At 40.4% G+C, this 22,356-nt stretch overlaps 2 protein-coding genes across 2 annotated transcripts in view; both read left to right on the forward strand.

Moving 5' to 3' along the window:
• Window positions 1–10,683, forward strand: part of G2E3 (G2/M-phase specific E3 ubiquitin protein ligase) — a 56,847-nt gene extending 46,164 nt beyond the window's left edge. The window contains exons 13-17 of the mRNA XM_084631463.1: window positions 1,908–2,218; window positions 3,135–3,316; window positions 3,647–3,819; window positions 4,766–4,965; window positions 5,248–10,683. Coding sequence (XP_084487589.1) covers window positions 1,908–2,218; window positions 3,135–3,316; window positions 3,647–3,819; window positions 4,766–4,965; window positions 5,248–5,480 — 1,099 coding nt within the window. The 3' untranslated portion in view covers window positions 5,481–10,683. The remainder of the gene's footprint in view (window positions 1–1,907; window positions 2,219–3,134; window positions 3,317–3,646; window positions 3,820–4,765; window positions 4,966–5,247) is intronic.
• An 8,869-nt stretch (window positions 10,684–19,552) lies between these two features.
• SCFD1 (sec1 family domain containing 1) overlaps window positions 19,553–22,356 on the forward strand; it is a 129,432-nt gene continuing 126,628 nt past the window's right edge. The window contains exon 1 of the mRNA XM_084631464.1: window positions 19,553–19,655. Coding sequence (XP_084487590.1) covers window positions 19,625–19,655 — 31 coding nt within the window. The 5' untranslated portion in view covers window positions 19,553–19,624. The remainder of the gene's footprint in view (window positions 19,656–22,356) is intronic.

Consider the following 22,356-nt stretch of genomic DNA (forward strand, 5'->3'; position numbering starts at 1 on the left):
GTATTAATGTTTTTTGAGGGGGAAAAAAACAAACGTAGCCAGAAAATATACATATGTACTTATTAAAGCATATCTAGTACAGAAATTACTGGAAAAATTATCTTTACTCTTCCATGATTTCTGTATTTAACTTCCTCAGTTTACACACACAAAACAACCAGCACTAAAAACTCAATCTGAAAATAAACCTGTATTCTTTTTTGTGCACTGTACATTTGCACTTCTACAAACTTAGAAACCAACCCAGTGCCAAGACACCACATTATTTTTTTTTTACATGTTCCAGATTTAATTTACCTTATTGAACTTATGTTTAAAAAAAAAAAGATTTCCCCTTGAATTTTGTGTTTAATTGCTTTTAGCAGTTTGTCACAATTATAACCTTTTTCATGAAGGTTTTTGTGTAATTACACAAATTTTGATTTTTCTCTTTTTTCCTTCTTGCTCATTTTTCATCCTGAGTTCAGATACATTTTTTGTGAGGTAAAAAGAATTCCGACAGGAGTTAGGGAAATGTTCAAAAAAGCCATCCAACAGGATGCACAAATTAAAAATGCATTTGGTTGGGGGTAAGAAATGGATAAGGAGTCTCGTTTTGATTGGTGTTTGGATTTTTTATAGATGATGTGTCATCTTTATTTTCTTGCTTTTAAATATGTTTCTTGATTCTACAGTGATAAAAAGAACAGTGTTAGTGAACGGCTGATATATGACACTTTTTAAAGAGTGAATGTTAACTTCGTTATAAATTTGTCTTGATCAGACTCTCAAATTACAAACTTTTCAAATGTTTTCATATACTTTATCACTTATTTGAACATTGCTCAAATAATATAGTGATAGTTTGGCTCAGGTGAGAATTTTACTGCAAGAAGTAATAAATACAGTGAAGCTAAGGCAGTTTATCAATTCTAATGGAACTTGATTGTAACTTTGTAACTAATTTTTTGTTACTTTAAAATATATGGTTCCAACAGTGTTCTATTTGAAATCATTTATTAGTATATCTCAGAAATTATTGAAATTGTGTTCATTTCTTAAGTTAGAGATTTTACATCAGACTAAGTATTTGGCTTTTGAGTGTTTATCTTTACTAGCGTCCAGAATGTTCATGTAACTCCATCAGGGCAGTATGTTCCAATGTACTTGTTACAGTCTGTGGTCCTTTATAGGGTTGCCACTTGTCTAGGTTTTCCCCAGGATCATCCCTTTTTTGAGATAAGTAACTTGAGAAATTTCTAAGTGTGCTCTGTACACCTGGCAAGCTGTCCAGTTTTATGGGCTCAGGCTCATCTCAGATGTTATCCCCCTTTTTTTTTTCTTCTTTTTGTACTGCAGAGAGGGCAACACTAGCTTTTAAGGTTAAGGAATTGTTGTCTCCAGGCAGTGCAAGTGATGGCAAGGGGTCTCTCAGTCAGTCAAGCATCACGTGACTACTTGTTGGAGAGTATTTAAAGGAAAGTTCTTGGCTTATTCTCAGGAGAACAAGAGTTGAGAAAATACCTTGAGAGAAATCCTAGGGGATTGCCAGGAAAGACTACCAAGAGGAAGGATGTATCCTCTCACTACATTTTTGGTGGGAAGTGGGACAAGCCTCCATTACCCAGTGTCTTGTTTTATTTTGAGACTCTTGTATCTTTTGTTAATTAATAAAACCAGCCCTGAGAAAATGGACATGGCACTGAACTTGAAAGTTTAGGCTTTATTTTGACTATTCCAGCTGGTGAGTCTGCCCATTGGCTTGCAGTAACTGATAGGAACTTGCTAAAATTTCAGTAGCCGCAGATGGGGTGGCAGAAGGATAGACTTTCTGATTCAGAAAAGTTGATCTACGATTCCTTATACTGTAATTTTCAATAACCATATATCCTGTTTCATTCAGAAATGTGCTCGTTTGTGTCTTGTAGGCAACTAAAAATACAAAAAAGAGAAGCTTCTAATATACTGAGGGAATTAAAGTTACAGGTTAATACAAAAACCACAAGACTGAACATCAACAGAGACAATATCTGGAATAGTGCCTTAAAAGGATTCAGAGGGCGAAACTTCAATCCTGCAAACACTATGGAAGTGAAGTTCACAAATTGCAAGGGTAGAGTAGAGACAGATGCTTTTCATGGATCAAAGCATGAGTTTTTCCGATTATTAATGCTTCATCTTCAGAACTCATCACTATTTGAGGGCTCTTCCTCAAAGAACTTATCTCTTGATTCTCAAGGTAAATACAGCATAAATTTTATAGTAAACAGTCTGTCAAAAGTAATTTTCAGTATAATAGACACCTGTGGGGGGGAACAGCCCTGTTAATTCTGATAACAAGATAAAATGACCGGGAGCCCCACAAAATAGAAGTAGATGTGTACCAAACTAATTTTTCCTTTTACTATTTTTAAAAAGTGAGTTTTTGGGGTAAGAATTGGGCAATGAGTAAGTTGTCTAAGTTCTTTACTGCTGGGGGGGAGGGATAGCTCAGTGGTTTGAGCATTGGCCTGCTAAACCCAGGGTTGTGAGTTCAATCCTTGAGGGGGCCATTTAGGGATCTGGGGCAAAAATTGGGGATTGGTCCTGCTTTGAGCCAGGGGGTTGGACTAGATGACCTCCTGAGGTCCCTTCCAACCCTGATAGTCTATGATTCTATTATTTGGTGTGGTTGGAATACTTGATAGTAACATTACTATATGGATGTAGACTTGCAATCAAACTTGGAACTCTTGATCTCTGGACCTAAATAAGTTGAAACAGGAAACACTCAGTTTATCTTTTCTCAGAAAGGGTACCTTTTCTTCTTTTCACTTTCTCTTCCCTCTATTTCTTCTTATCTATCTCCTCCACTCCACTGTATTTATTACTTCTCCAGAGCTGCTTGAAGTGCTATTTCTATGCCTCAAAGCTGAGTGCTGTGTAGGATGGGGGCGGGGGGAGCTCCACTGTGATTGGGCTTGGCTTGAGGAGGGGTGGAAGGATGGAGCAGAGAGCAAGTTGCTCCTTCTCTTGGTCATATCCATGAACTTTTGTCAGTGTTATTGTCTCAGCCTTAAGAGTTTGTCTTGTATGCATATTAATATGAGAGAGTAGTGATAACTGTTGCAGATCATAGTTCATTATTAATTCAACTATACTTTCTTTATTTGCAGCTATAAAAGAGAATTTATACTATGAAGCTGGCAAAATGATTGCAGTTTCTTTGGTTCACGTTGGTGTACCTCCCAGTTTCTTTTCCAAAACTCTGTTTAACTGTCTTGTTTATGGACCAGAGAATGTGAAACCAAAAGTGGAAGATGTTGCAGATTTTGATGTAGCACAAACAATAAAAATGGTAAATAAAGTGCCCCACCCAATGGCTTTGGAGCCTTGAAATGCTAGATTTGAGATTAGACTTTGTGATAGGCATGTTTCTGGCAAGTATTGAGGAATAGTATATGATTGATCACATTCAATGTATGACTGTTGTCCTTTTAACATACTCCCCATCCTATTGGCAATACATATGCCTCAGCCAAAGCTGCTCAGATACTAAGATTATGGGGGTCATAGAAGTACTTGCTAGGAAGAGATTACTGATTCCAGACTTCTAAATTTTATATTTATTGATGGAACATATATGAAGCAAACAAAGACCTAGTAAATGTTTTATTTCCTGCTGTAGATAAAATCATCAAGAACTTTGGCCAGCTTAAAATCTACAATAAGTGACTGCTATGAATATCTTACTATTGCTGGATGTTTAAGACCTATGACAACTCTATGTGATAAGGATATGTTGGTGAACGACTTACTGATCTATCATGTAATTAAGCGAGTTCATTCACCTTTTGAAAGGTTTGTTTGGTTGTGAAAGTTTAAAGTATTTATTTTTACTTATTAAAATATGGAGAAGCATTGAAATTGCTTACGACTAGTTGTGGAATAAGGTACTACTCAATGTGGGAGAGGCTATAGTAATTGTGCATGCAAATTTTGTACACAGTTGCATGTACATTTTTGGGCATGGGATCATGCACACTGAATTCTACAAACCAGGTCTTGTACTGCATTATACATTTTTCTGAAGTTGTTTTGGATAGCCAAATACAGTTAAAATTATGTTGGATTCCTACCCACCTGTCTCCCCTCCCTTTAAGTTTACTTTAGATTTTAATATAACTATCACATTTAGTCAAAACTAAAGTTTGAAACACATAATCTGTTAGCATATAGTAGAGAATTCAGATCTGTAAACCTGTCAGTCATTATAAACTTATAATATCCTTTAGTATCTACAAAGAAGCCAAGAGAAACCCCTATGGAGGAAATCAAGGAAGTTCAATATTTAAGAATTTTATACTTTAGTCCTAAAAGGACAAAAACCCAAATTATAAATTTTATAAAAATATTTTTTATAAAACCTAAGATTAACAGATGTCTCCTCAATTTTTGAAAAAAATAAAGTAAATTTTTTAAAAACAAACATTCCCAGGCAGTCAAAGAACCTGAAAGTGGCAGATTTAATTGTGTTTTTTATAGTGTAAACCAACTACTTGTAACTGGATTTTCAAAACTGTTACATTTTTAACAATCTCAACTGGTGTTGGTAACATAGGTTAAAAAAAAATTAAATGAATACTGTAAATGTAAAGTAGGGAAATACTTCTCATAGGCAGGACTCTCATAATTATAGAAAACTTATATGTACCAGCTTTCATAAAACAAAATGTATTGTGAAACATTTTATGGCAAAATTAGTTCTTTGGTGACTTTCTAATGCCACCTCTTTTTATAATTCCAGCTTTAGGCAAGGTTTGAAAACTCTTGGTGTACTGGAAAAAATACAGATGCATCCTGATGCGTTCTCTAGCATATTGTGTCACAAACCCGAGAGACTTTCAGCAAGAATTCTTGGTGATCTCTTTACAATCCACTGTTTATCAGGTGTAAACAAAGTCAAAGGTGTTGATTTCTGGATGGGTTATTTACAAGATGTGGAAGGTGAGTGAACTCTGTTTTTCCTCATTACTTAGTTCAGTTAGCCTCAGGAGTGGGTTTTTTGGTTCAATCCCTCCTCTGCATCACCACCTTAGATTTCCCTCAATTAACCCAACGTTTTTCTTTGCATCTTAGTGAAAACTTTTTCTAATGTAGTTTTGTTTCTTATTGCAAGTATACTCAGGTTATGGATATGCAAAAGGCTGTTAATCAGTGTTCTTCCCTGAAATGCCTATTCGGGATAACTGATGAGTAACTGTATAACGTTAAACTTTTTTCTTTTAGGTGGTGAGTCTGCAGCAACACTGGAAGATATTCTTGTCTTTGCAACTGGTACCAGTTCTATCCCACCCATTGGTTTTGAGCCTGACCCCTCAGTTAAATTTCTGCATATAAAATACCCTGTTGGAAACAGACAACTTAACTGCATAGAAGTTCCAATAACAAAGACATATGAACAGTTTAAAAACAAAATGGACTTTGCCATCAGCAGCGCACTAAGACTAGAAGTAGAATAAATTTTTTTTGCTACTAAAGTCTATGTTGCAAATTCAATTTTTCTGTTTGTGGGATGTTCCTTCTTGTGAGCTGCTATTACATTTCCGAGCATTGACACCCTTTTTTCCCATCTCAGTTTTCCCCCACTGGTTTACAAAAATTGCTTTTGTTGTTTGTCCATAATATTGCTCTGGTTTGGAATTTACCAGATAGTCTCAGCCCAAATAGGATTTTTGTAATCAGTCATTTTAAATTACAAAGCTGTTTTAAAAAGTTATATTGGTTTAATGCATATGCTCACAAGTCAGACTTGTTTGGAGTTTTTTCAAGTGGAAAAATATAAATGGACAAGTCACAATATAGTCACTAGACCAATAGGCTAAAAATACATTTAAATTTGGAAAGTCAGTAGTTAGTGTACTTGGGTTCTGAACTTTTGAAGATTATACTACAAGTTATAGAAATTAAAATTGATATAAAAGACATTTTCAGGCTCAAATTGGGTATGTAATATTTTTAATATCTATTGAATCATGTTCTTGTTGAAGTCAGAGTTTTCCCCTTGATTTCAAGGGGAACTGTCAGCATCACACTTAAACTGCCAATTTTGCTATAGATAAATATGCAAGGTTATAAGTATTTTCAGCATGCTGTTCCCTATCAGTAAGTATAGGTAATGCTCTACACATTGAGGTAACATGATTTATCAAAGTCAAAGCAGGCACATTTTAAGGGTGATCAGTTCTAGATTTTTATAATGTCTTTGAAATAGCGGTGATAGGGCACTGCATCAGTTCTTCTGTGGGTGTTTTTTCAGTTTAATGACATTCAGTAAATATTTTTTCCTTTTTAAATATTAATGATGTGTTCAATCCACAAAAGACAGAAAATTTGGAGTTTAAGGCTATTACACTGTGTCCTTGGAGAAATCAACCACAGTTCAGGGGAGACCGAGGAAAATAATGAAGTTTGAGAACTAAATTTGCTTTTACTCTAAATTTCTTGATTCTTCGGGATTTAAATCAAATCTTTGTCATTTTCACATGGATTTTTATATATCAGTGTTACACTATAAATTGTTATACAGAGTCAAAGGAATAAATAAAATTCAGAAGTAAAAGATCTGAAAGTGTGACTCTAATAAGTGTTTAAAAACTAAACATGAAATTGTTAGCCTTACAGATATTTCTATAGTTTATTCCCACTATGCTAGTTAGAACAGGATGTTCACATTTTACGTACACTGAATTGAGAGTAATTTTGATAATAGCTTGCACTATAATTGCTTATTATCATTTATCCTGATCCTTGTCCCAAAATTCCATTGCAATCAAGGTCCAGCACTTCCTTTTTATGCCCTTATGCTAAACACTGTTTTTTTTCTCAATTGTTACTGCCTTTTGAACAGCATCAGCTACAGTAGGTACATTTAACAAACTTAATATTTGCAATTCTATAGTAATTGTGGTACCATTCTCTTTTCAAAGATACTGCAGTGGCCATGGATATCTGGATCAATTGTTTAGTTTTTATTGAGGTGCACTGTCGCTCATTCATAATTAAAGTAGTACAGGAAACATTTTGATGTTGTTAATTTTAAAGATTTTTTTTAATTAGGAGGGGGATGGAGATGAGTAACTTGATTATGTATTTATACAGAAATCTCCTGTTGGAGAGAAATAAGATTGTATACTTTGTTAGTTGATTGTTTTACACTTTTGATATTTCTCTTAAAAGCTGTTTTCTTAGTATTCAATTGTAGATTGAGCTTATTCTTATTCAATTGCTTTTTGTTACTTTTAGACATCATTTTTTCCTATTAATCTGGTTATCTACTCTATATCTCAAACAAAGACCATCTTATTTATAATTCCACATTGACTCTTAACTATTCAGATTCCTTGAAAGATTAAAATATATGTATATATATATATATTATTCACTTAGAAGCAAGCTTACTAATGGCTTACAGGCAAGATTCACCACTTTGTGTTTAAAAACAAACAAAATAAAACCCAATACACCCTCCCTCCCCCCCAAAAAATCCTGCACAAATACCAATATAGTCCAAAGGAACTCTTTGTGGGAAAGAAAATCCTGTTAGTGATGCAATGGATGAATCCATTTTAAAGAAATCTCAGCTAATGCAGTTTTTTCAAACTGACTGGCTGAAGACTTTTTTTTTTTAAATGGGAGCAGATTAGTTGCATGCTTTCTCTGTTTTCAGCTACTAAACTATATTAAAATGTATAATACTTTGTAACTATCTTTAGTTAGTTCATGTAAACTATTCTAGCTGCCACTGAAATGGTCTACAAGTATGAATGGAATTTGAGGTGGTCCATGAGACACTCTGTTAAAATTTGGCACATTATGAAAAACTTGGAGAATTCTCAGACTCAGGCTCAGATTGGCTTATTTAAACATTTAAGATAGCTAAAAACTATTTTAATGACTGGTACAATTTATCTGTTAAGCCAAAAAAACCTTTTCTTCAGATTCTTGCAACTACTACATTGTTTTTTTCAAGCATTTCTCCCTGAATTGTTTTTTTCCATTGTTAAAACTACAAACCGTATCTGTCAGGAAATGTCTGGAGGGTGTGTAGTTTTTGATTTTACATCTTAGAATCTCTGAAAATGTCTGAAGTATAGACATTTATTTGTATTCTTCCATGCCATTATTTCTTTAACTACTTTGAAAGTAGTCTCCCTTTCTTCAACATTTAAAAAGCATACTGAAGTAGGTCAGGATCTTACTCTAGTTGTGGGCCAAAAGTCTGGTAGCCTCTCTTTTTGAAACAAAACTGATTGTATCTCCGAGTTCCACTGACTAGTTATTAGAAAATGTTATTCCATTTGTTCTGCTATTGTACACGCAATGTTCTTGATTTTAATTCTTGTTTTTTCTCAAGGAACTGTTCCATGTGTTCTTTCTCTCCATTATTCTGAGGATCTCAGCTCTACTTTTTATACTATTGCTTGACTTCAGAAATGTCTACTACCATTATAGTGAAGACCTATGTGCTCTGGCAAGTTTTACCTAACTTTCATGGCAAAGGTTTCTGTTTTCTGTGGTGCTCCATTGCTCAGAATTCTGCAGCAGACTATACTTACATTGAACTAAACAAGAAAATTAATGCAGCAGCTAGTGCAATATTCCTTGTTTGTTGTTGCTTAATTTGAGGTTTCACTTATTTTGTGGTGTGCTGCATATTTTTTTTGACAAGAAGTATGTAACTTGTGGATGTAATGAGGGGGAGAGCTGGTGCTTTTGGCAAAAGAACAACTGTTGGGCATTAAGCACTTGAGAAGGCACAGGAAGTGTAAAATCAATATTGACATTTAAATGTTAGATTTTGGATAGATCTCAAATTGAGATGAATGGAAACAGTACACATCTGATCTTTTTGGGTGCTATTGTTTCAAGTTTTCTGCTGATTTAAGACAACAGTTAATTTATTTATTTCTGGGTAACATTTAGAAGGCTATCTTGACAACTAAAAAAGCAGGACATTTTCATTATGGTTTAAGTTTAGATTCTGCTGCATAATTGTGTGGCAAAAGGTGGAATCTTTAGAGAATTCTACAACTTTAGAATACTCAGGGCCCTGAATATAGCTTTGAAAGATCTTAACTTCTTTAGTTTTGAAAGTCTCATAGTGGTTTGTGTTCTCATTCCTGAACTATGACTTCGCAAAGTTGGTAAAGAATATCTCTTTTCTTGTAGTGTGTTTGTTATCTTCCTGAAGCACAAACCTCTTTCATTAGAAAGTTGAGGTGTAGAAATAGTGAGCAACTTATATTACTATGTCAAGGAACTGCTAGAATTAAATTTTTAATTTATATAACACATTTAAAATTGAATATGCTCAGGTAATTTGCCATTTTACAAAAAATAAATATTCAATTGAAGCAAAACTAGGAGTTAGGAAAGCTGCTTATTTTAATCTCCAGTATTAACAGTGTGTTATCTGTTATACATACAATATAATGGCTACTTACTACACAATTTGTATAATAAGCATACCTTTGATAAGATTCGTGGTTAAGGTCAGAAGAGAGACCATCATGGTCATCTAGTCTTACCCTCATACAGAGGCCATAGAACCTCACCCAGTAATTTCTGTGTCACGCTCATAACTTCTGTTTGAGGTCTGCCATATTTTATAAACAATTTATTATTTGTTTTTCTTGGAAACTTTATTACAAATAATCTTAGATTACAATATTTTAAAAATCTAATATTAGTCTTTTGAAGTTTGTGGATCTACATTTTTGAAACTAGGAATAGTCAAAGTTAAATAAGATGGCTGAGAGGAAGTCTTGCCAAAAAATCTGTCTGGTGTCTTTTTTTTATTGTTATTAGCTAAATATATTAAGAGTGAGAAGTAACCAAGCTTATGTTCTACTTCAGGCTCTACAGCATTAAATGCAATGCAAATCTTTAACAAACTAGGTTTACAGTTCCTCATTAAATAGCTTCCTCACACTTGGATATACATACACAGAGTTTAGTATTTAAAGAGGAGTGTTCAAAATATGCACAGCAGAAAATGGAAAATTGTCCTAAATAGGGTCATTAATCCACCTCCTCCAATTCTGTGGTTTATACTTTTTTTAAAGTGCCAATTGATATAAACTAGTATTTTTTCCTCAAATAGGGAAGCAATAAATTAAATAAACTCCAGAAGCTGCAAAATATATATTATTTTAGAGTAGCTTTGTTTCCCTCTATCAGCTATATAGTTAATGATTTAAAGTTGTGGTATTATGTTGTTGGTTTAACATAAGGGAGTTGCCAATTCCATAATAGCAAAATGGGAATCAAAAACTAGTTTATGAAAAGAAGCATGTTATATATTTTGGTTTGCTAACAAAAATGAATAAATATCTGAATTGTGGAAATATTAATGTTCTCTGGTAAAAAGTGTAGTACTTAGCATTTTATGTAACACAAAGCGAATGTTTAGAAAAACTAACATCCGTTATGTATAATAATATGCATTATGGAACTTGCAATTTTATAAATATTTTTGGCTTTGGTTTTTGCCATAGCTGTGGGATACAGTGCCTGAAATCTGTTGCAGCTTCAAGTAACATACTTAACAGCTATAATATGTCAGTGTTGCTCCATGAAGTAAATACATTAATTGTGGGAGACAACTGTCATGTGTATAAAATGTTTGAAGTGCAATAAAGTAACTAATGAATCAGTTAGTAAGCAGTTGTATTAAATATGTATTTTCTTCAAAAGCAGTTTAACTTCATTTTTTCATTTTGAAAATGTCTTGGTTGTGGCATTTATGTAGCATCCATCACATAATAAGTACCATACTAATAGGCACAGGGTGGAATTTCTGAAAGTGCCTAAGGCCTAGATGTTCAAAGGTACGTAGGCACCTAACTCCCATTGAGCACAAGTTCCATTATCTGGCAGTGCTTAAGTCACGTAGGCTTTTTAATATCCACCCACATTCCCTGACCTGACCAGGGTATCTTCCTTTGTTACATCCCTGTGCCATTCAGACTCGCTTTCTCCCCATTTCCTCCAACATGCCATTGATTTTAAGTATTCAGTGAACATAAAAACGGCCATACTGGGTCAGACCAAAGGTGCATCTAGCCCAGTATACTGTCTTCTGACAGGTTTCAGAGTAACAGTCATGTTAGTCTGTCTTCGCAAAAAGAAAAGGAGTACTTGTGGCACCTTAGAAGACTAACCAATTTATTTGAGCATGAGCTTTCGTGAGCTACAGCTCACTTCATCGGATGCATACCGTGGAAACTGCAGAAGACATTATATACACACAGAGACCATGAAACAATACCTCCTCCCACCCCACTGTCCTGCGGGTAATAGCTTATCTAAAGTGATCATCAAGTTGGGCCATTTCCAGCACAAATCCAGGTTTTCTCACCCTCCGCCCCCCCCCCCCCCCACACACACACACAAACTCACTCTCCTGCTGGTAATAGCCCATCCAAAGTGACCACTCTCTTCACAATGTGTGTGATAATCAAGGTGGGTCATTTCCAGCACAAATCCAGGCTCTCTCACTCCCTCCCGCCCCCCCCCGGAAACACACACACACACACACAAACAAACTCACTCTCCTGCTGGCAATAGCTCATCCAAACTGACCACTCTCTAAGTTTAAATCCAAGTTTAACCAGAACGTCTGGGGGGGGGTAGGAAAAAACAGGGGGAAATAGGCTACCTTGCATAATGACTTAGCCACTCCCAGTCTCTATTTAAGCCTAAATTAATAGTATCCAATTTGCAAATGAATTCCAATTCAGCAGTTTCTCGCTGGAGTCTGGATTTGAAGTTTTTTTGTTGTAAGATAGCGACCTTCATGTCTGTAATTGCGTGACCAGAGAGATTGAAGTGTTCTCCGACTGGTTTATGAATGTTATAATTCTTGACATCTGATTTGTGTCCATTTATTCTTTTACGTAGAGACTGTCCAGTTTGACCAATGTAAATGGCAGAGGGGCATTGCTGGCATGTGATGGCATATATCACATTGGTGGATGTGCAGGTGAACGAGCCTCTGATAGTGTGGCTGATAACATAACATCAGCCACACTATCAGAGGCTCGTTCACCTGCACATCCACCAGCCCCTCTGCCATTTACATTGGTCAAACTGGACAGTCTCTACGTAAAAGAATAAATGGACACAAATCAGATGTCAAGAATTATAACATTCATAAACCAGTCGGAGAACACTTCAATCTCTCTGGTCACGCAATTACAGACATGAAGGTTGCTATCTTACAACAAAAAAACTTCAAATCCAGACTCCAGCGAGAAACTGCTGAATTGGAATTCATTTGCGAATTGGATACTATTAATTTAGGCTTAAATAGAGACTGGGAGTGGCTAAGTCATTATGCAAGGTAGCCTATTTCCCCCTGTTTTTTCCTACCCCCCCCCCCCGACATCCTGGTTAAACTTGGATTTAAACTTGGAGAGTGGTCAGTTTGGATGAGCTATTGCCAGCAGGAGAGTGAGTTTGTGTGTGTGTGTGTGTGTTTGGTGGGGTGGGGGGGTGAGAATGGCCCACCTTGATTATCATGCACATTGTAGGGAGAGTGGTCACTTTGGATAAGCTATTACCAGCAGGAGAGTGAGTTTGTGTGTGTGGTTTTTGGAGGGGGGTGAGGGAGTGAGAGAACCTCGATTTGTGCAGGAAATGGCCCACCTTGATTATCACACACATTGTGAAGAGAGTGGTCACTTTGGATGGGCTATTACCAGCAGGAGAGTGAGTTTGTGGGGGGTGGGAGGGGCGGAGGGTGAGAAAACCTGGATTTGTGCTGCAAATGGCCCAACTTGATGATCACTTTAGATAAGCTATTACCAGCAGGACAGTGGGGTGGGAGGAGGTATTGTTTCATGGTCTCTGTGTGTATATAATGTCTTCTGCAGTTTCCACGGTATGCATCCGATGAAGTGAGCTGTAGCTCACGAAAGCTCATGCTCAAATAAATTGGTTAGTCTCTAAGGTGCCACAAGTACTCCTTTTCTTTTTGTCTTCTGACAGCGGCCAATGCCAGGTGACCCAGAGGTAATGGAATAGAACTGGTAATCATAAAGTGACACCATCCCTGCCCATCCTGGCTAATAGTCATTGAATACATTTAATTTCATGAATGAAAAATTAACTACTGTTTAATTAGTAGATCAAAAGGAAAGGTGACAAACCATTCAAGAAATGCACTACCTTGAAGGTATGCTTGCTCATCTGACTTAATTTGCATAAAAATAGGTTTGACAGAACCATGTATTTGAGTGTTTGAAGCTTTCTTTGTTGGTTGTCAGTTGTGTCCAGTGCTAATAGCGTTTTTATAGCTGCTGATAAAGTATGTCAGCCTAAATAGACATAGACATAAGCAACTGTCCAATGGACTGAAAAGTTATTGCTTAACCAAGGTGATGTTCTAATAAATATGAAGCAGAATTGTACTTTGTGCATTTGGAGATACTGAGATGACTCTTACAAAAGAGGGCAGCTACAGGAGTCTTGCAGACTGCTTTCCTTATATAGCTAGGCTAACTACTAATTTCACAGTAGCCAGTGGTGCAAGTAGAAATCATTTCTTGCTGGTACTGCACACAAGGGAGGGCACATGACCCTCCATGTGACTCCTCCCAGCCTGGAGTCCCCACGCTCTTCCCATCCCCTGTGACACCCTCCTCCTTTCCTGTGTAAAATTTTACAACTGCCAGGGCTTTTTAGCTTCTGCCAAGTACAGGGAAATCTGTACTTACTGTGAAAGATGGTGTTTGGAGTCACATGGGCAAGTTACATGTCCATCACTCCCACCCATATTCTAGTTAGAACATTCACAAAAAGTCCATTAAGTGTAGACAGGCATTTTCCAGGGTCCATTGTGAGCTAAGTGTTCCTTAATGGGCCTTCAATTTGACTTGTCCCTTCATGTGCTGGCTAAATGCCTTGTGGGCATTACCACAGGAGCAAACATAGCTAATATTCATAACTCCAGATAGAGAGATGAAAAAACATGCAAAGAAATAGCATAATCATAAGTACCAGCTATTTCACCTACATGACTATTCCCAAAAGCGATTCTGAAAAATCACACCACATACCTGAGACCCTATGTGACAGCACCATGCCCCGCTGGAGTTTTGTTATCTGTTATGTAACAACAGAGATGGAGCCAGTGACATGACTCCGTTTAGCATAAAAGGGCAAGGTTAATTTTTAGTTGTTCTGGTGTGACTGCACCGTTAGTCATTGAGGGCATACTAGCTGGCACACATTCCGGTTAATGGGCTTTAGTGTTTCTTTGCAGTTACCAGGTTTATGAACATTAAAAAGTTATGTGCTGAGGTGGTTTAAAGCACAACACAGGTTTTTAGTTTGCAAATCTGCCTCTGAGATTTTATTATTTATTTATTTATTTATTGCTGGTCATATCGTGGGAGGGTATCCTCTCCGCCCTTTGCTCAGGAGGTTATATATGTGTCATGTAGCACTCTTCTGAGCACCAGTTGGAAGGATTTTTTTTTTCAGTAAGTGTGTACTGATTTTTTTCTCTTAGAAGGCATATAATTTTTTCATGTTCACACTGATTAACACAGAAAACAATTGGGGCTGTTAAACTTTCTTAAAATCCCATAGAAAATTCAGTTCAGCTATATTTTCCAGTACAGTGATGAAATGGGTATTTATATATACAAACATCAACATACTTAACTACTCACTTTCCCCCAAAATATGTAGTCTGTTTATAGGGAATATGGGAGTTGGGTGAGGAGCCATTTCAGCATATGTATGACTTATTAAAAGACAATTTTTAAGTAGAACAGTATCCTAAACTGCATTATGGTATTATACCCAAACATTGCATTTCAATGGGAGATTCAACTTCCTTTATAGGAACAGAACAGACTACTGAAACTCTTACCACAAAAGTGGTGCATAAGACATGCAAATAGTAAGAGTTTCAGGAATCTGTTAGACTAATTTGGCTGTGTCATAAATATAAAGGGAAGGGTAACCACCTTTCTGTATACAGAACTATAAAATTCCTCCTGGCCAGAGGCAGAATCCTTTCACCTGTAAAGGGTTAAGAAGTTAGGATAACCTCGCTGGCACCTGACCAAAATGACCAATGAGGAGACAAGTTATTTTCAAAGCTGTGGGGAGGGGGTGGGAGAGACAAAGGCTCTGTCTGTCTGTGTGATGCTTTTGCTGGGAACCAAAAAGTCAGGGAGTCTTAGAATTTAGTAAGTAATCTAGCTAGATATGCGTTAGATTTCTGTTTTGTTTAAATGGCTGGTAAAATAGCTGTGCTAAATGGGATGTATATTCCTGTTTTTGTGTCTTTTTGTAACTTAAGGTTTTGCTTAGAGGGAATCTCTATGTTTTGAATCCAATTACCCTGTAAGGTATTCACCATCCTGATTACATAGGTGATTCTTTTACTTTTTCTTTAATTAAAATTCTTTTTAAGAAGCCTGATTGCTTTTTCATTGTTCTTAAGATCCAAGAGTTTGGGTCTGTGTTCACCTATGCAAATGGGTGAGGATTTTTATCAAGCCTTCCCCAGGAAAGGGGGTGTAAGGCTTGGGATATTTTGGGGGGAAGACGTCTCCAAGTGGGCTCTTTCCCTGTTCTTTGTTTAACATGCTTGGTGGTGTCAGCATAAGGTCCAAGGACAAAAGGTAAAAGTTTGTACCTTGGGGAAGTTTTAACCTAAGCTGGTAAGAATAAGCTTAGGGGGTCTTTTATGCAGGTCCCCACATCTGTACCCTAGAGTTCAGAGTGGGGAAGGAACCCTGACAGGCTGCAAAGAAGAATTTTCTGTACACTGGGGACAACACCTGATACCTGTCAGGCTGCAGAACGGGGCTCACATCTAAAATCTAAACATCCTCTGGTCAGTGCAAGCAGAGGCATTCCTCTAATAATTTGGACATGATGTGATGCAGTATGAATGTCATTGATAATTCAGATCAATGGGAAGAAACAGAATCAAAACCATTGTTTAAACACCTTCTGTCCTGTCTCTCTTCCCCCCCTCCCCCTTCGAGGACTCCTGGCCAATTTAGCAGCACAACGCATACATACGCTAACAAACTTAAACAAAGCATATGCATTGTGCTGTTAAAGCTCTATAAAGAATGAATGCCCTCCCTAACCCTGTTCTACCCCAAGTCTTTCTGGTACCCTGTACCCCCTAAAAAGCTCTTGCCAGTGCTGCATATTGGAGAGTACCATCCTACATGCACTACGGACAGTAGCTATGGGTGAAAAGTAAAATGTTAAAAGAGCAGGTCCTCAAGGAATCAATTTTGAAGCAGTTTCCATTAGTATTTACTTCATTAAAAACATTAAAGAGGGCTCTACCCATATCCAAATTAGATCCCGGCGGTCTATAGCACACCCCAAGCACTATCCCAGGGGAGGCTCTAGTAGTTTTCTTCACCAATGTGATTTTTGCCCAGACAGACTCTGTCTTATCCATTCCATCGCTTCTGATTTCTTTACATTCTACCTTATCACTGATATGCAATGCTACTCCACCACCTTTACCTTTATTTCTGTCTTTCCTAAACAGCACATACCCTTCAATACCTGTAGTCCAGTCATGACTACTATTCCACCATGTTTCTGTTATCCCTGTAATATCTGGTTTCACTTCCTGCGCCAGTAGCTCTAGTTCCTCCATTTTGTTACCTAGGCTCCTCACATTGGTGTACAAACATCTTAATTTTTGCTGTTTGGCCTCGCTCACGTTCTGTACCCGATTAGGCACGGTCATTCTACAGCCAGTATAACCTATTAGACTGGTATGCACACTGCCCTTCCGCCTTATATCCATTCTCCTACCCACGGCTGTATCCTTTCTTACTTTGTTTTCTTCCCTCTCAATGCTAAAATCCGGCGTGGAGATTACCTGGACATCTCCTAACCGTCTTCCCCAAATTCCTAGTTTAAAGCTCTCAATCAGTTGTGCCAGCCTCCATCCTAGAAGTCTATTTCCTTCCCTACTCAGATGAAGTCCATCCCGAGAGAACTCTCCTCTGTCCATGAGTGCCTCCCAGTGGCCATACATCCCGAAGCCCTCCTTATAGCACCACTGCCTACGCCATCTATTGATGGTCATAATCTTGTCACACCTTTGTTGCCCTTCTCTAGGAACAGGCAGAAACCCACTAAAGATCACCTGAGCTTCGATTGCCTTAAGCGTCTTCCCCAGCCTAGCATAGTCTCCCTTGATACGTTCCAGCGAGAATCTACCGGTATCATTTGTTCCCACATGAAGGATAATTAGGGGATTCTTTCCCACTCCCTTTAGGATCCTTTTCAACCTCAGGTCTACATCCCGTATCTTAGCACCTGGAAGACAGCACACCCTTATATTCTCCCGATCAGCTCTCGTTACAGGCCTGTCTATTCTTCTCAGTAAAGAATCCCCGATCACGTAGACCTGCCTATTCCTGGTGACTGTGCTATTCTCCAGTCTATCCCCTGTTCCCTCTGCCTGCAAGTTCTTTCTATTCCTATTCTCCCTTGTAATCCTCTTCAACCCATCCTGTATCCTCCTGGGACTCATATTTGGTGTAGTCTCTATTGACTCTTCCCCTTTTCTTATAGGACTAATGTAGTGCCCATCTTTTAAAAAAGGGAAGAAGGAGGATCCTGGGAACTACAGGCCAGTCAGCCTCACCTCAGTCCCTGGAAAAGTCACAGAGCAGGTCCTCAAGGAATCAATTCTGAAGCTCTTAGAGAAGAGGAAAGTGATCAGGAACAGTCAGCATAGATTCACCAAGGGCAAGTCATGCCTGACTAATCTAATTGCCTTCTATGACGAGATAACTGGCTCTGTAGATGAGGGGAAAGCAGTGGACGTGTTGTTCCTTGACTTAAGCAAAACTTTTGACATGGTCTCCCACAGTATTCTTGCCAGCAAGTTAAAGAAGTATGGGCTGGATGAATGGACTATAAGGTGGATAGAAAGCTGGCTAGATTGTTGGCTCAACAGGTAGTGATCAATGGCTCCATGTCTAGGTGGCAGCCGGTATCAAGTGGAGTGACCCAAGGCTGGTTTTGTTCAACATCTTCATAAATGATCTGGAGGATGGTGTGGATTGCACCCTCAGCAAGTTTGCAGATGACACTAAACTGGGAGGAGAGGTAGATACGCTGGAGGGTAGGGATAGGATACAGAGGGACCTAGACAAATTAGAGGATTGGGCCAAAAGCAATCTGATGAGGTTCAACAAGGACAAGTGCAGAGTCCTGCACTTAAGACGGAAGAATCCCGTGCACCGCTACAGACTAGGGACCGAATGGCTAGGCAGTAGTTCTGCAGAAAAGGACCTAGGGGTTACAGTGGACAAGAAGCTGGATATGAGCTAGTGTGCCCTTGTTGCCAAGAAGGCCAGTGGCATTTTGGGATGTATAAGTAGGGGCATTGCCAGCAGATCGAGGGACGTGATCGTTCCCTTCTATTCGACACTGGTGAGGCCTCATCTGGAGTATTGTGTCCAGTTTTGGGCCCCACACTACAAGAAGGATGTGGAAACATTGGAAAGAGTCCAGTGGAGAGCAACAAAAATGATTAGGGGACTGGAACACATGACTTATGAGGAGAGGCTGAGGGAACTGGGATTGTTTAGTCTGTGGAAGAGAAGAATGAGGGGGGATTTGATAGCTGCTTTCAACTACCTGAAAGGGGGTTCCAAAGAGGATGGATCTAGACTGTTCTCCATGGTAGCTGGTGACAGAACAAGGAGTAATGGTCTCAAGTTGCAGTGGGGGAGGTTTAGGTTGGATAGTAGAAAAAACTTTTTCAGTAGGAGAGTGGTAAGGCACTGGAATGCGTTACCTAGGGTGGTGGTGGAATCTCCTTTGTTAGATATTTTTAAGGTCAGGCATGATAAAGTCCTGGCTGGGATGATTTAGTTGGGGATTGGTCCTGCTTTGAGCAGGGGGTTGGACTGGATGACCTCCAGAGGTCCCCTCGAACCCTGATATTCTATGAGTCTATGAGCATTCTGGTTGCAGAATCAAAGATAGGAAGAGGTGGTACTTAAGATGTGTTCCCCTAACCGCTTTCCTTTTGTCCATGGTGTATCTTATCCTCTTCCTACCCGATCCTAGGCTATGTTTCCGTATACATGCTATTGTCCCTAAATTTACTGCTCCCCCCTAACCAGGATGGAGTACTGCACCCTGGAACTGGTAATTTCTATTCATGACTTCATTTCACACCGGTTCTTACACTATCCGCCTTTACTCAAGAGGTGCAGGCTGGCATGCGAGGCTCTCCGCTCTACGCTGAGGGCAGCAGGCGCGATTTCTTTTCATTAGAATACGCGGATCCGGGCTCGGAGCCAGGACGCCTGAGAGCGGGCAGCTCTCCGCGTCTGGGAGGTGAAACAAACAAGTCCCCCGCACACGGGCTGTGGGTCGGCCCCCTCAGGCGCCTCCCCCGGCTCCGCTCCCCATCTCCACCCCGCCACCCTGACCAGAGCTCGGGGGCGTGGCCAGCCGGTGAGGGCGGGGCCAGGCGGAGGTCACTGAGGCTCCGCCCCCTCCCGACCCGCTTCCGAGTGCGCCGGCGCGCCACGTCGCTTGCCTGGTGCGTACGCGGAGGTGGGCGGGGCTGGCCGTGAAGATGGCGGCCGGTATTCGGGAGAAGCAGACGGGTGAGGCGCTTTCCCTTCTAGCCCCTGCCGGGCACCCGAGGGCTCGGCCTAGGGCCGTGGCCTTTCCCGTCTGGCGGCGCGAGCAGGGGACGTGTGGACCCCGCCCGGCCGGTAGCCGTGGCTGTAAGGAGCCGTGGAGCGGCCGGCAGTGGCCGTGGCTGGGGGAGCGGGGGATTCACACACCCCTCCCGCGGGCAAAGGGGTGGCAGCGCGGGGCCCGCCCCCGGGTGCGTGTGTTGTTTTTAGGTGGGGCTGTGAAGCCTGGCGCCCCCCGGGGGCCGCTGCCCTGCCAGCTGTGTAACGCTGGCTTCGGGGGCGGGGGGGGAGTCTCTCGCCTGACCTCGCCCAGGGGTCCCCGCTACCGCCCCTCTGCTGTCCGCAGCCTGCTCAGTTCCCGTTACCCCAGCGCACCACGGAGCTCGGCCTCTCCCAGATCCGCTGTCCCAAGAGTGGCCCCAACTCTGCCAGCTCGGTGGTACTGTTAGTTCCCAGCGAGTAGGGCGGATGGAAATGGTTGAGAATGAGCTTTCCTGGACTGTTAATGTGACAGAAGAAGACTATATTGCATATTGCAGAGACTTTTCTGAAATATAAATAAAATCATAACTGCATAGAGCCACGGGCACCAAAATCGCTGGGCTTTGGTCTTGCTGTTGCAGACTAAGCCCTGGTCTACACTGGTGGGGGGATTGATCTAAGTTATGCAACTTCAACTATGTGAATAGCGTAGCTGAATCGACATATCTTAGGTTGACTTACTTCATGTCCTCACGGCGCGGGGTTGACTGCCTCCACTCCCATGTCGACTCTGCCTCTCTCGGTGGTGGAGTACAGGAGTCGACAGCAGAGCGATCTATCGGGGATAAATTTATTGCATATACACTAGACACGATAAATCGATCCCCGATAGATCAATCACTACCGATCTGGCGGGTAGTGTAGACATATCCTTACCGTGGTGTCTTCACCCACAGTGAGTCGAGTGCTGCCCTATCAACTCCGCCTGCACCTCTTGCGGAGCTGGAGTACAGGAGTCGATCGGAGAGCGCTCGGGGGGTCAATTTATCGCATCTGTACTAGACCCGATAAATCGATCCCTACTGGATCAATCGCTGCCTACATGATCAATGTCAGGTGACTAGACAGCAAGTGTGAAAAATCTGGGTCGCGGTAATAGGCGCCCATATAAGACACGGCCCCAAATATCAAGACTGTCCCTATAAAATAGGGACATCTGGTCACCCTAGTGAGATGACACAAATTATGGGAAAGAAGGTGATTAGTAGGTTACGTTTGCTGTCTCTGGAAACAATTTCTGTTTGTTGTGATTATATGTGACCGGAGCTAGGGTGACCAGACAGCAAATGTGAAAAATTGGGACAGGGAGTGTGTGTGGGGGGGTGGTAATAGGAGCTTATATAAGAAAAAGACTCAAAAATCGGGACTGTCCCTATAAAATCAGGACATCTAGTCCCCCTAACCGGAGCAGACATAAAATATGATTTGAAGACAGAAGAACACATCTTTCTTACGTGACTTTGCTGTTAGGATTAAACAAAAGACATAGGAGGCATGAGAGTCAAGGAGGTAGAAACTAGGATGGATTTGACTCTTAAAACTAGGGTGAACATTAGAGGGGACTACTATTGATAATAGGGCTAATTAATCAACCTTTTCTTAGGCCTGGGCTACACTAGGGGAGGGGTTCGAACTAAGATACGCAACTTCAGCTGCGCAAAGTCGAAGTATCTTAGTTCGATTTACCTGGCCGTCCTCACGGCAGCGAGTCAACCGCAGCAACTCCCTGTCGGCTCCGCTTATTCCTCCTGCTGAGGTGGAGTACAGGCGTCGATTCAGGGATAGATCACTACCGGCTGATCCGGCGGGTAGTGAAAACGTAGCCTTAGACATTAATGTCTCTGAGATGTGCCTCTTCTACACTTTACCCTTGTGCATTTTCCTTTTTTCTGGTCTTAATTCGTCAACAAGACTTTTTAGTCAATTTTCATTCTGTAACTTTTCAAAACTGAGCAGCAGTAATAATACTGAAGTTTCAATCATCCGTTGTCATTTAGCCATATATATAAATGAGGGAAACTTGAATGAGTAATCCAGCTTTGTGGAGCCTTGAGCCATCTGTTGGAGCATACTGTTAGAATGGGAAGCATATTGCATCATAATCCTGTTTATTTCTTTTCCTTGCTTGTGGTTTCACCAAAACCTTGGTTCATCTTCTGGTCATCTCTTATCTTGACTATTGCAATAATTGCTTTTCAGGCGTCTTGGACTCACGTTGTGCCCTGCAAGTTTATTCAACACATTGTTTCTAAAACAGGGGCGGGCAAACTTTTTAACCTGAGGGCCACATCGGGTTTCGGAAATTGTATGGAGGGCCGGTTAGGGGAGGCTGTGGCAGGCTGTGCCCTCACCCCCTATCTGCCCCCACTTGCTTCTCACCTCCTGGTGACCCCCCCAGGACTCCTGCCCCATCCAACCCCAACTGTTCCTCAGGACCCCTGCCACAATCCACTCCCCCCTCCCCGCTCCCTGTCCCCTGACTGCCCCTGGAACCCTTACCCCTGACTGCGCTCTACTGCCCCATCCAACCCCCCCTCCTTCCTGACTGTCCCCCCCGGGACCCCTGTCCCCATTCAGCCCCCCCAGGACCCCTGCCCGCTATCCAACCCCCCCCGCCCCCTTA

The sequence above is a fragment of the Lepidochelys olivacea genome (assembly GCF_965140295.1).
Source record: "Lepidochelys olivacea isolate rLepOli2 genome assembly, chromosome: 6".
Lineage (NCBI taxonomy): Eukaryota > Metazoa > Chordata > Testudines > Cheloniidae > Lepidochelys > Lepidochelys olivacea.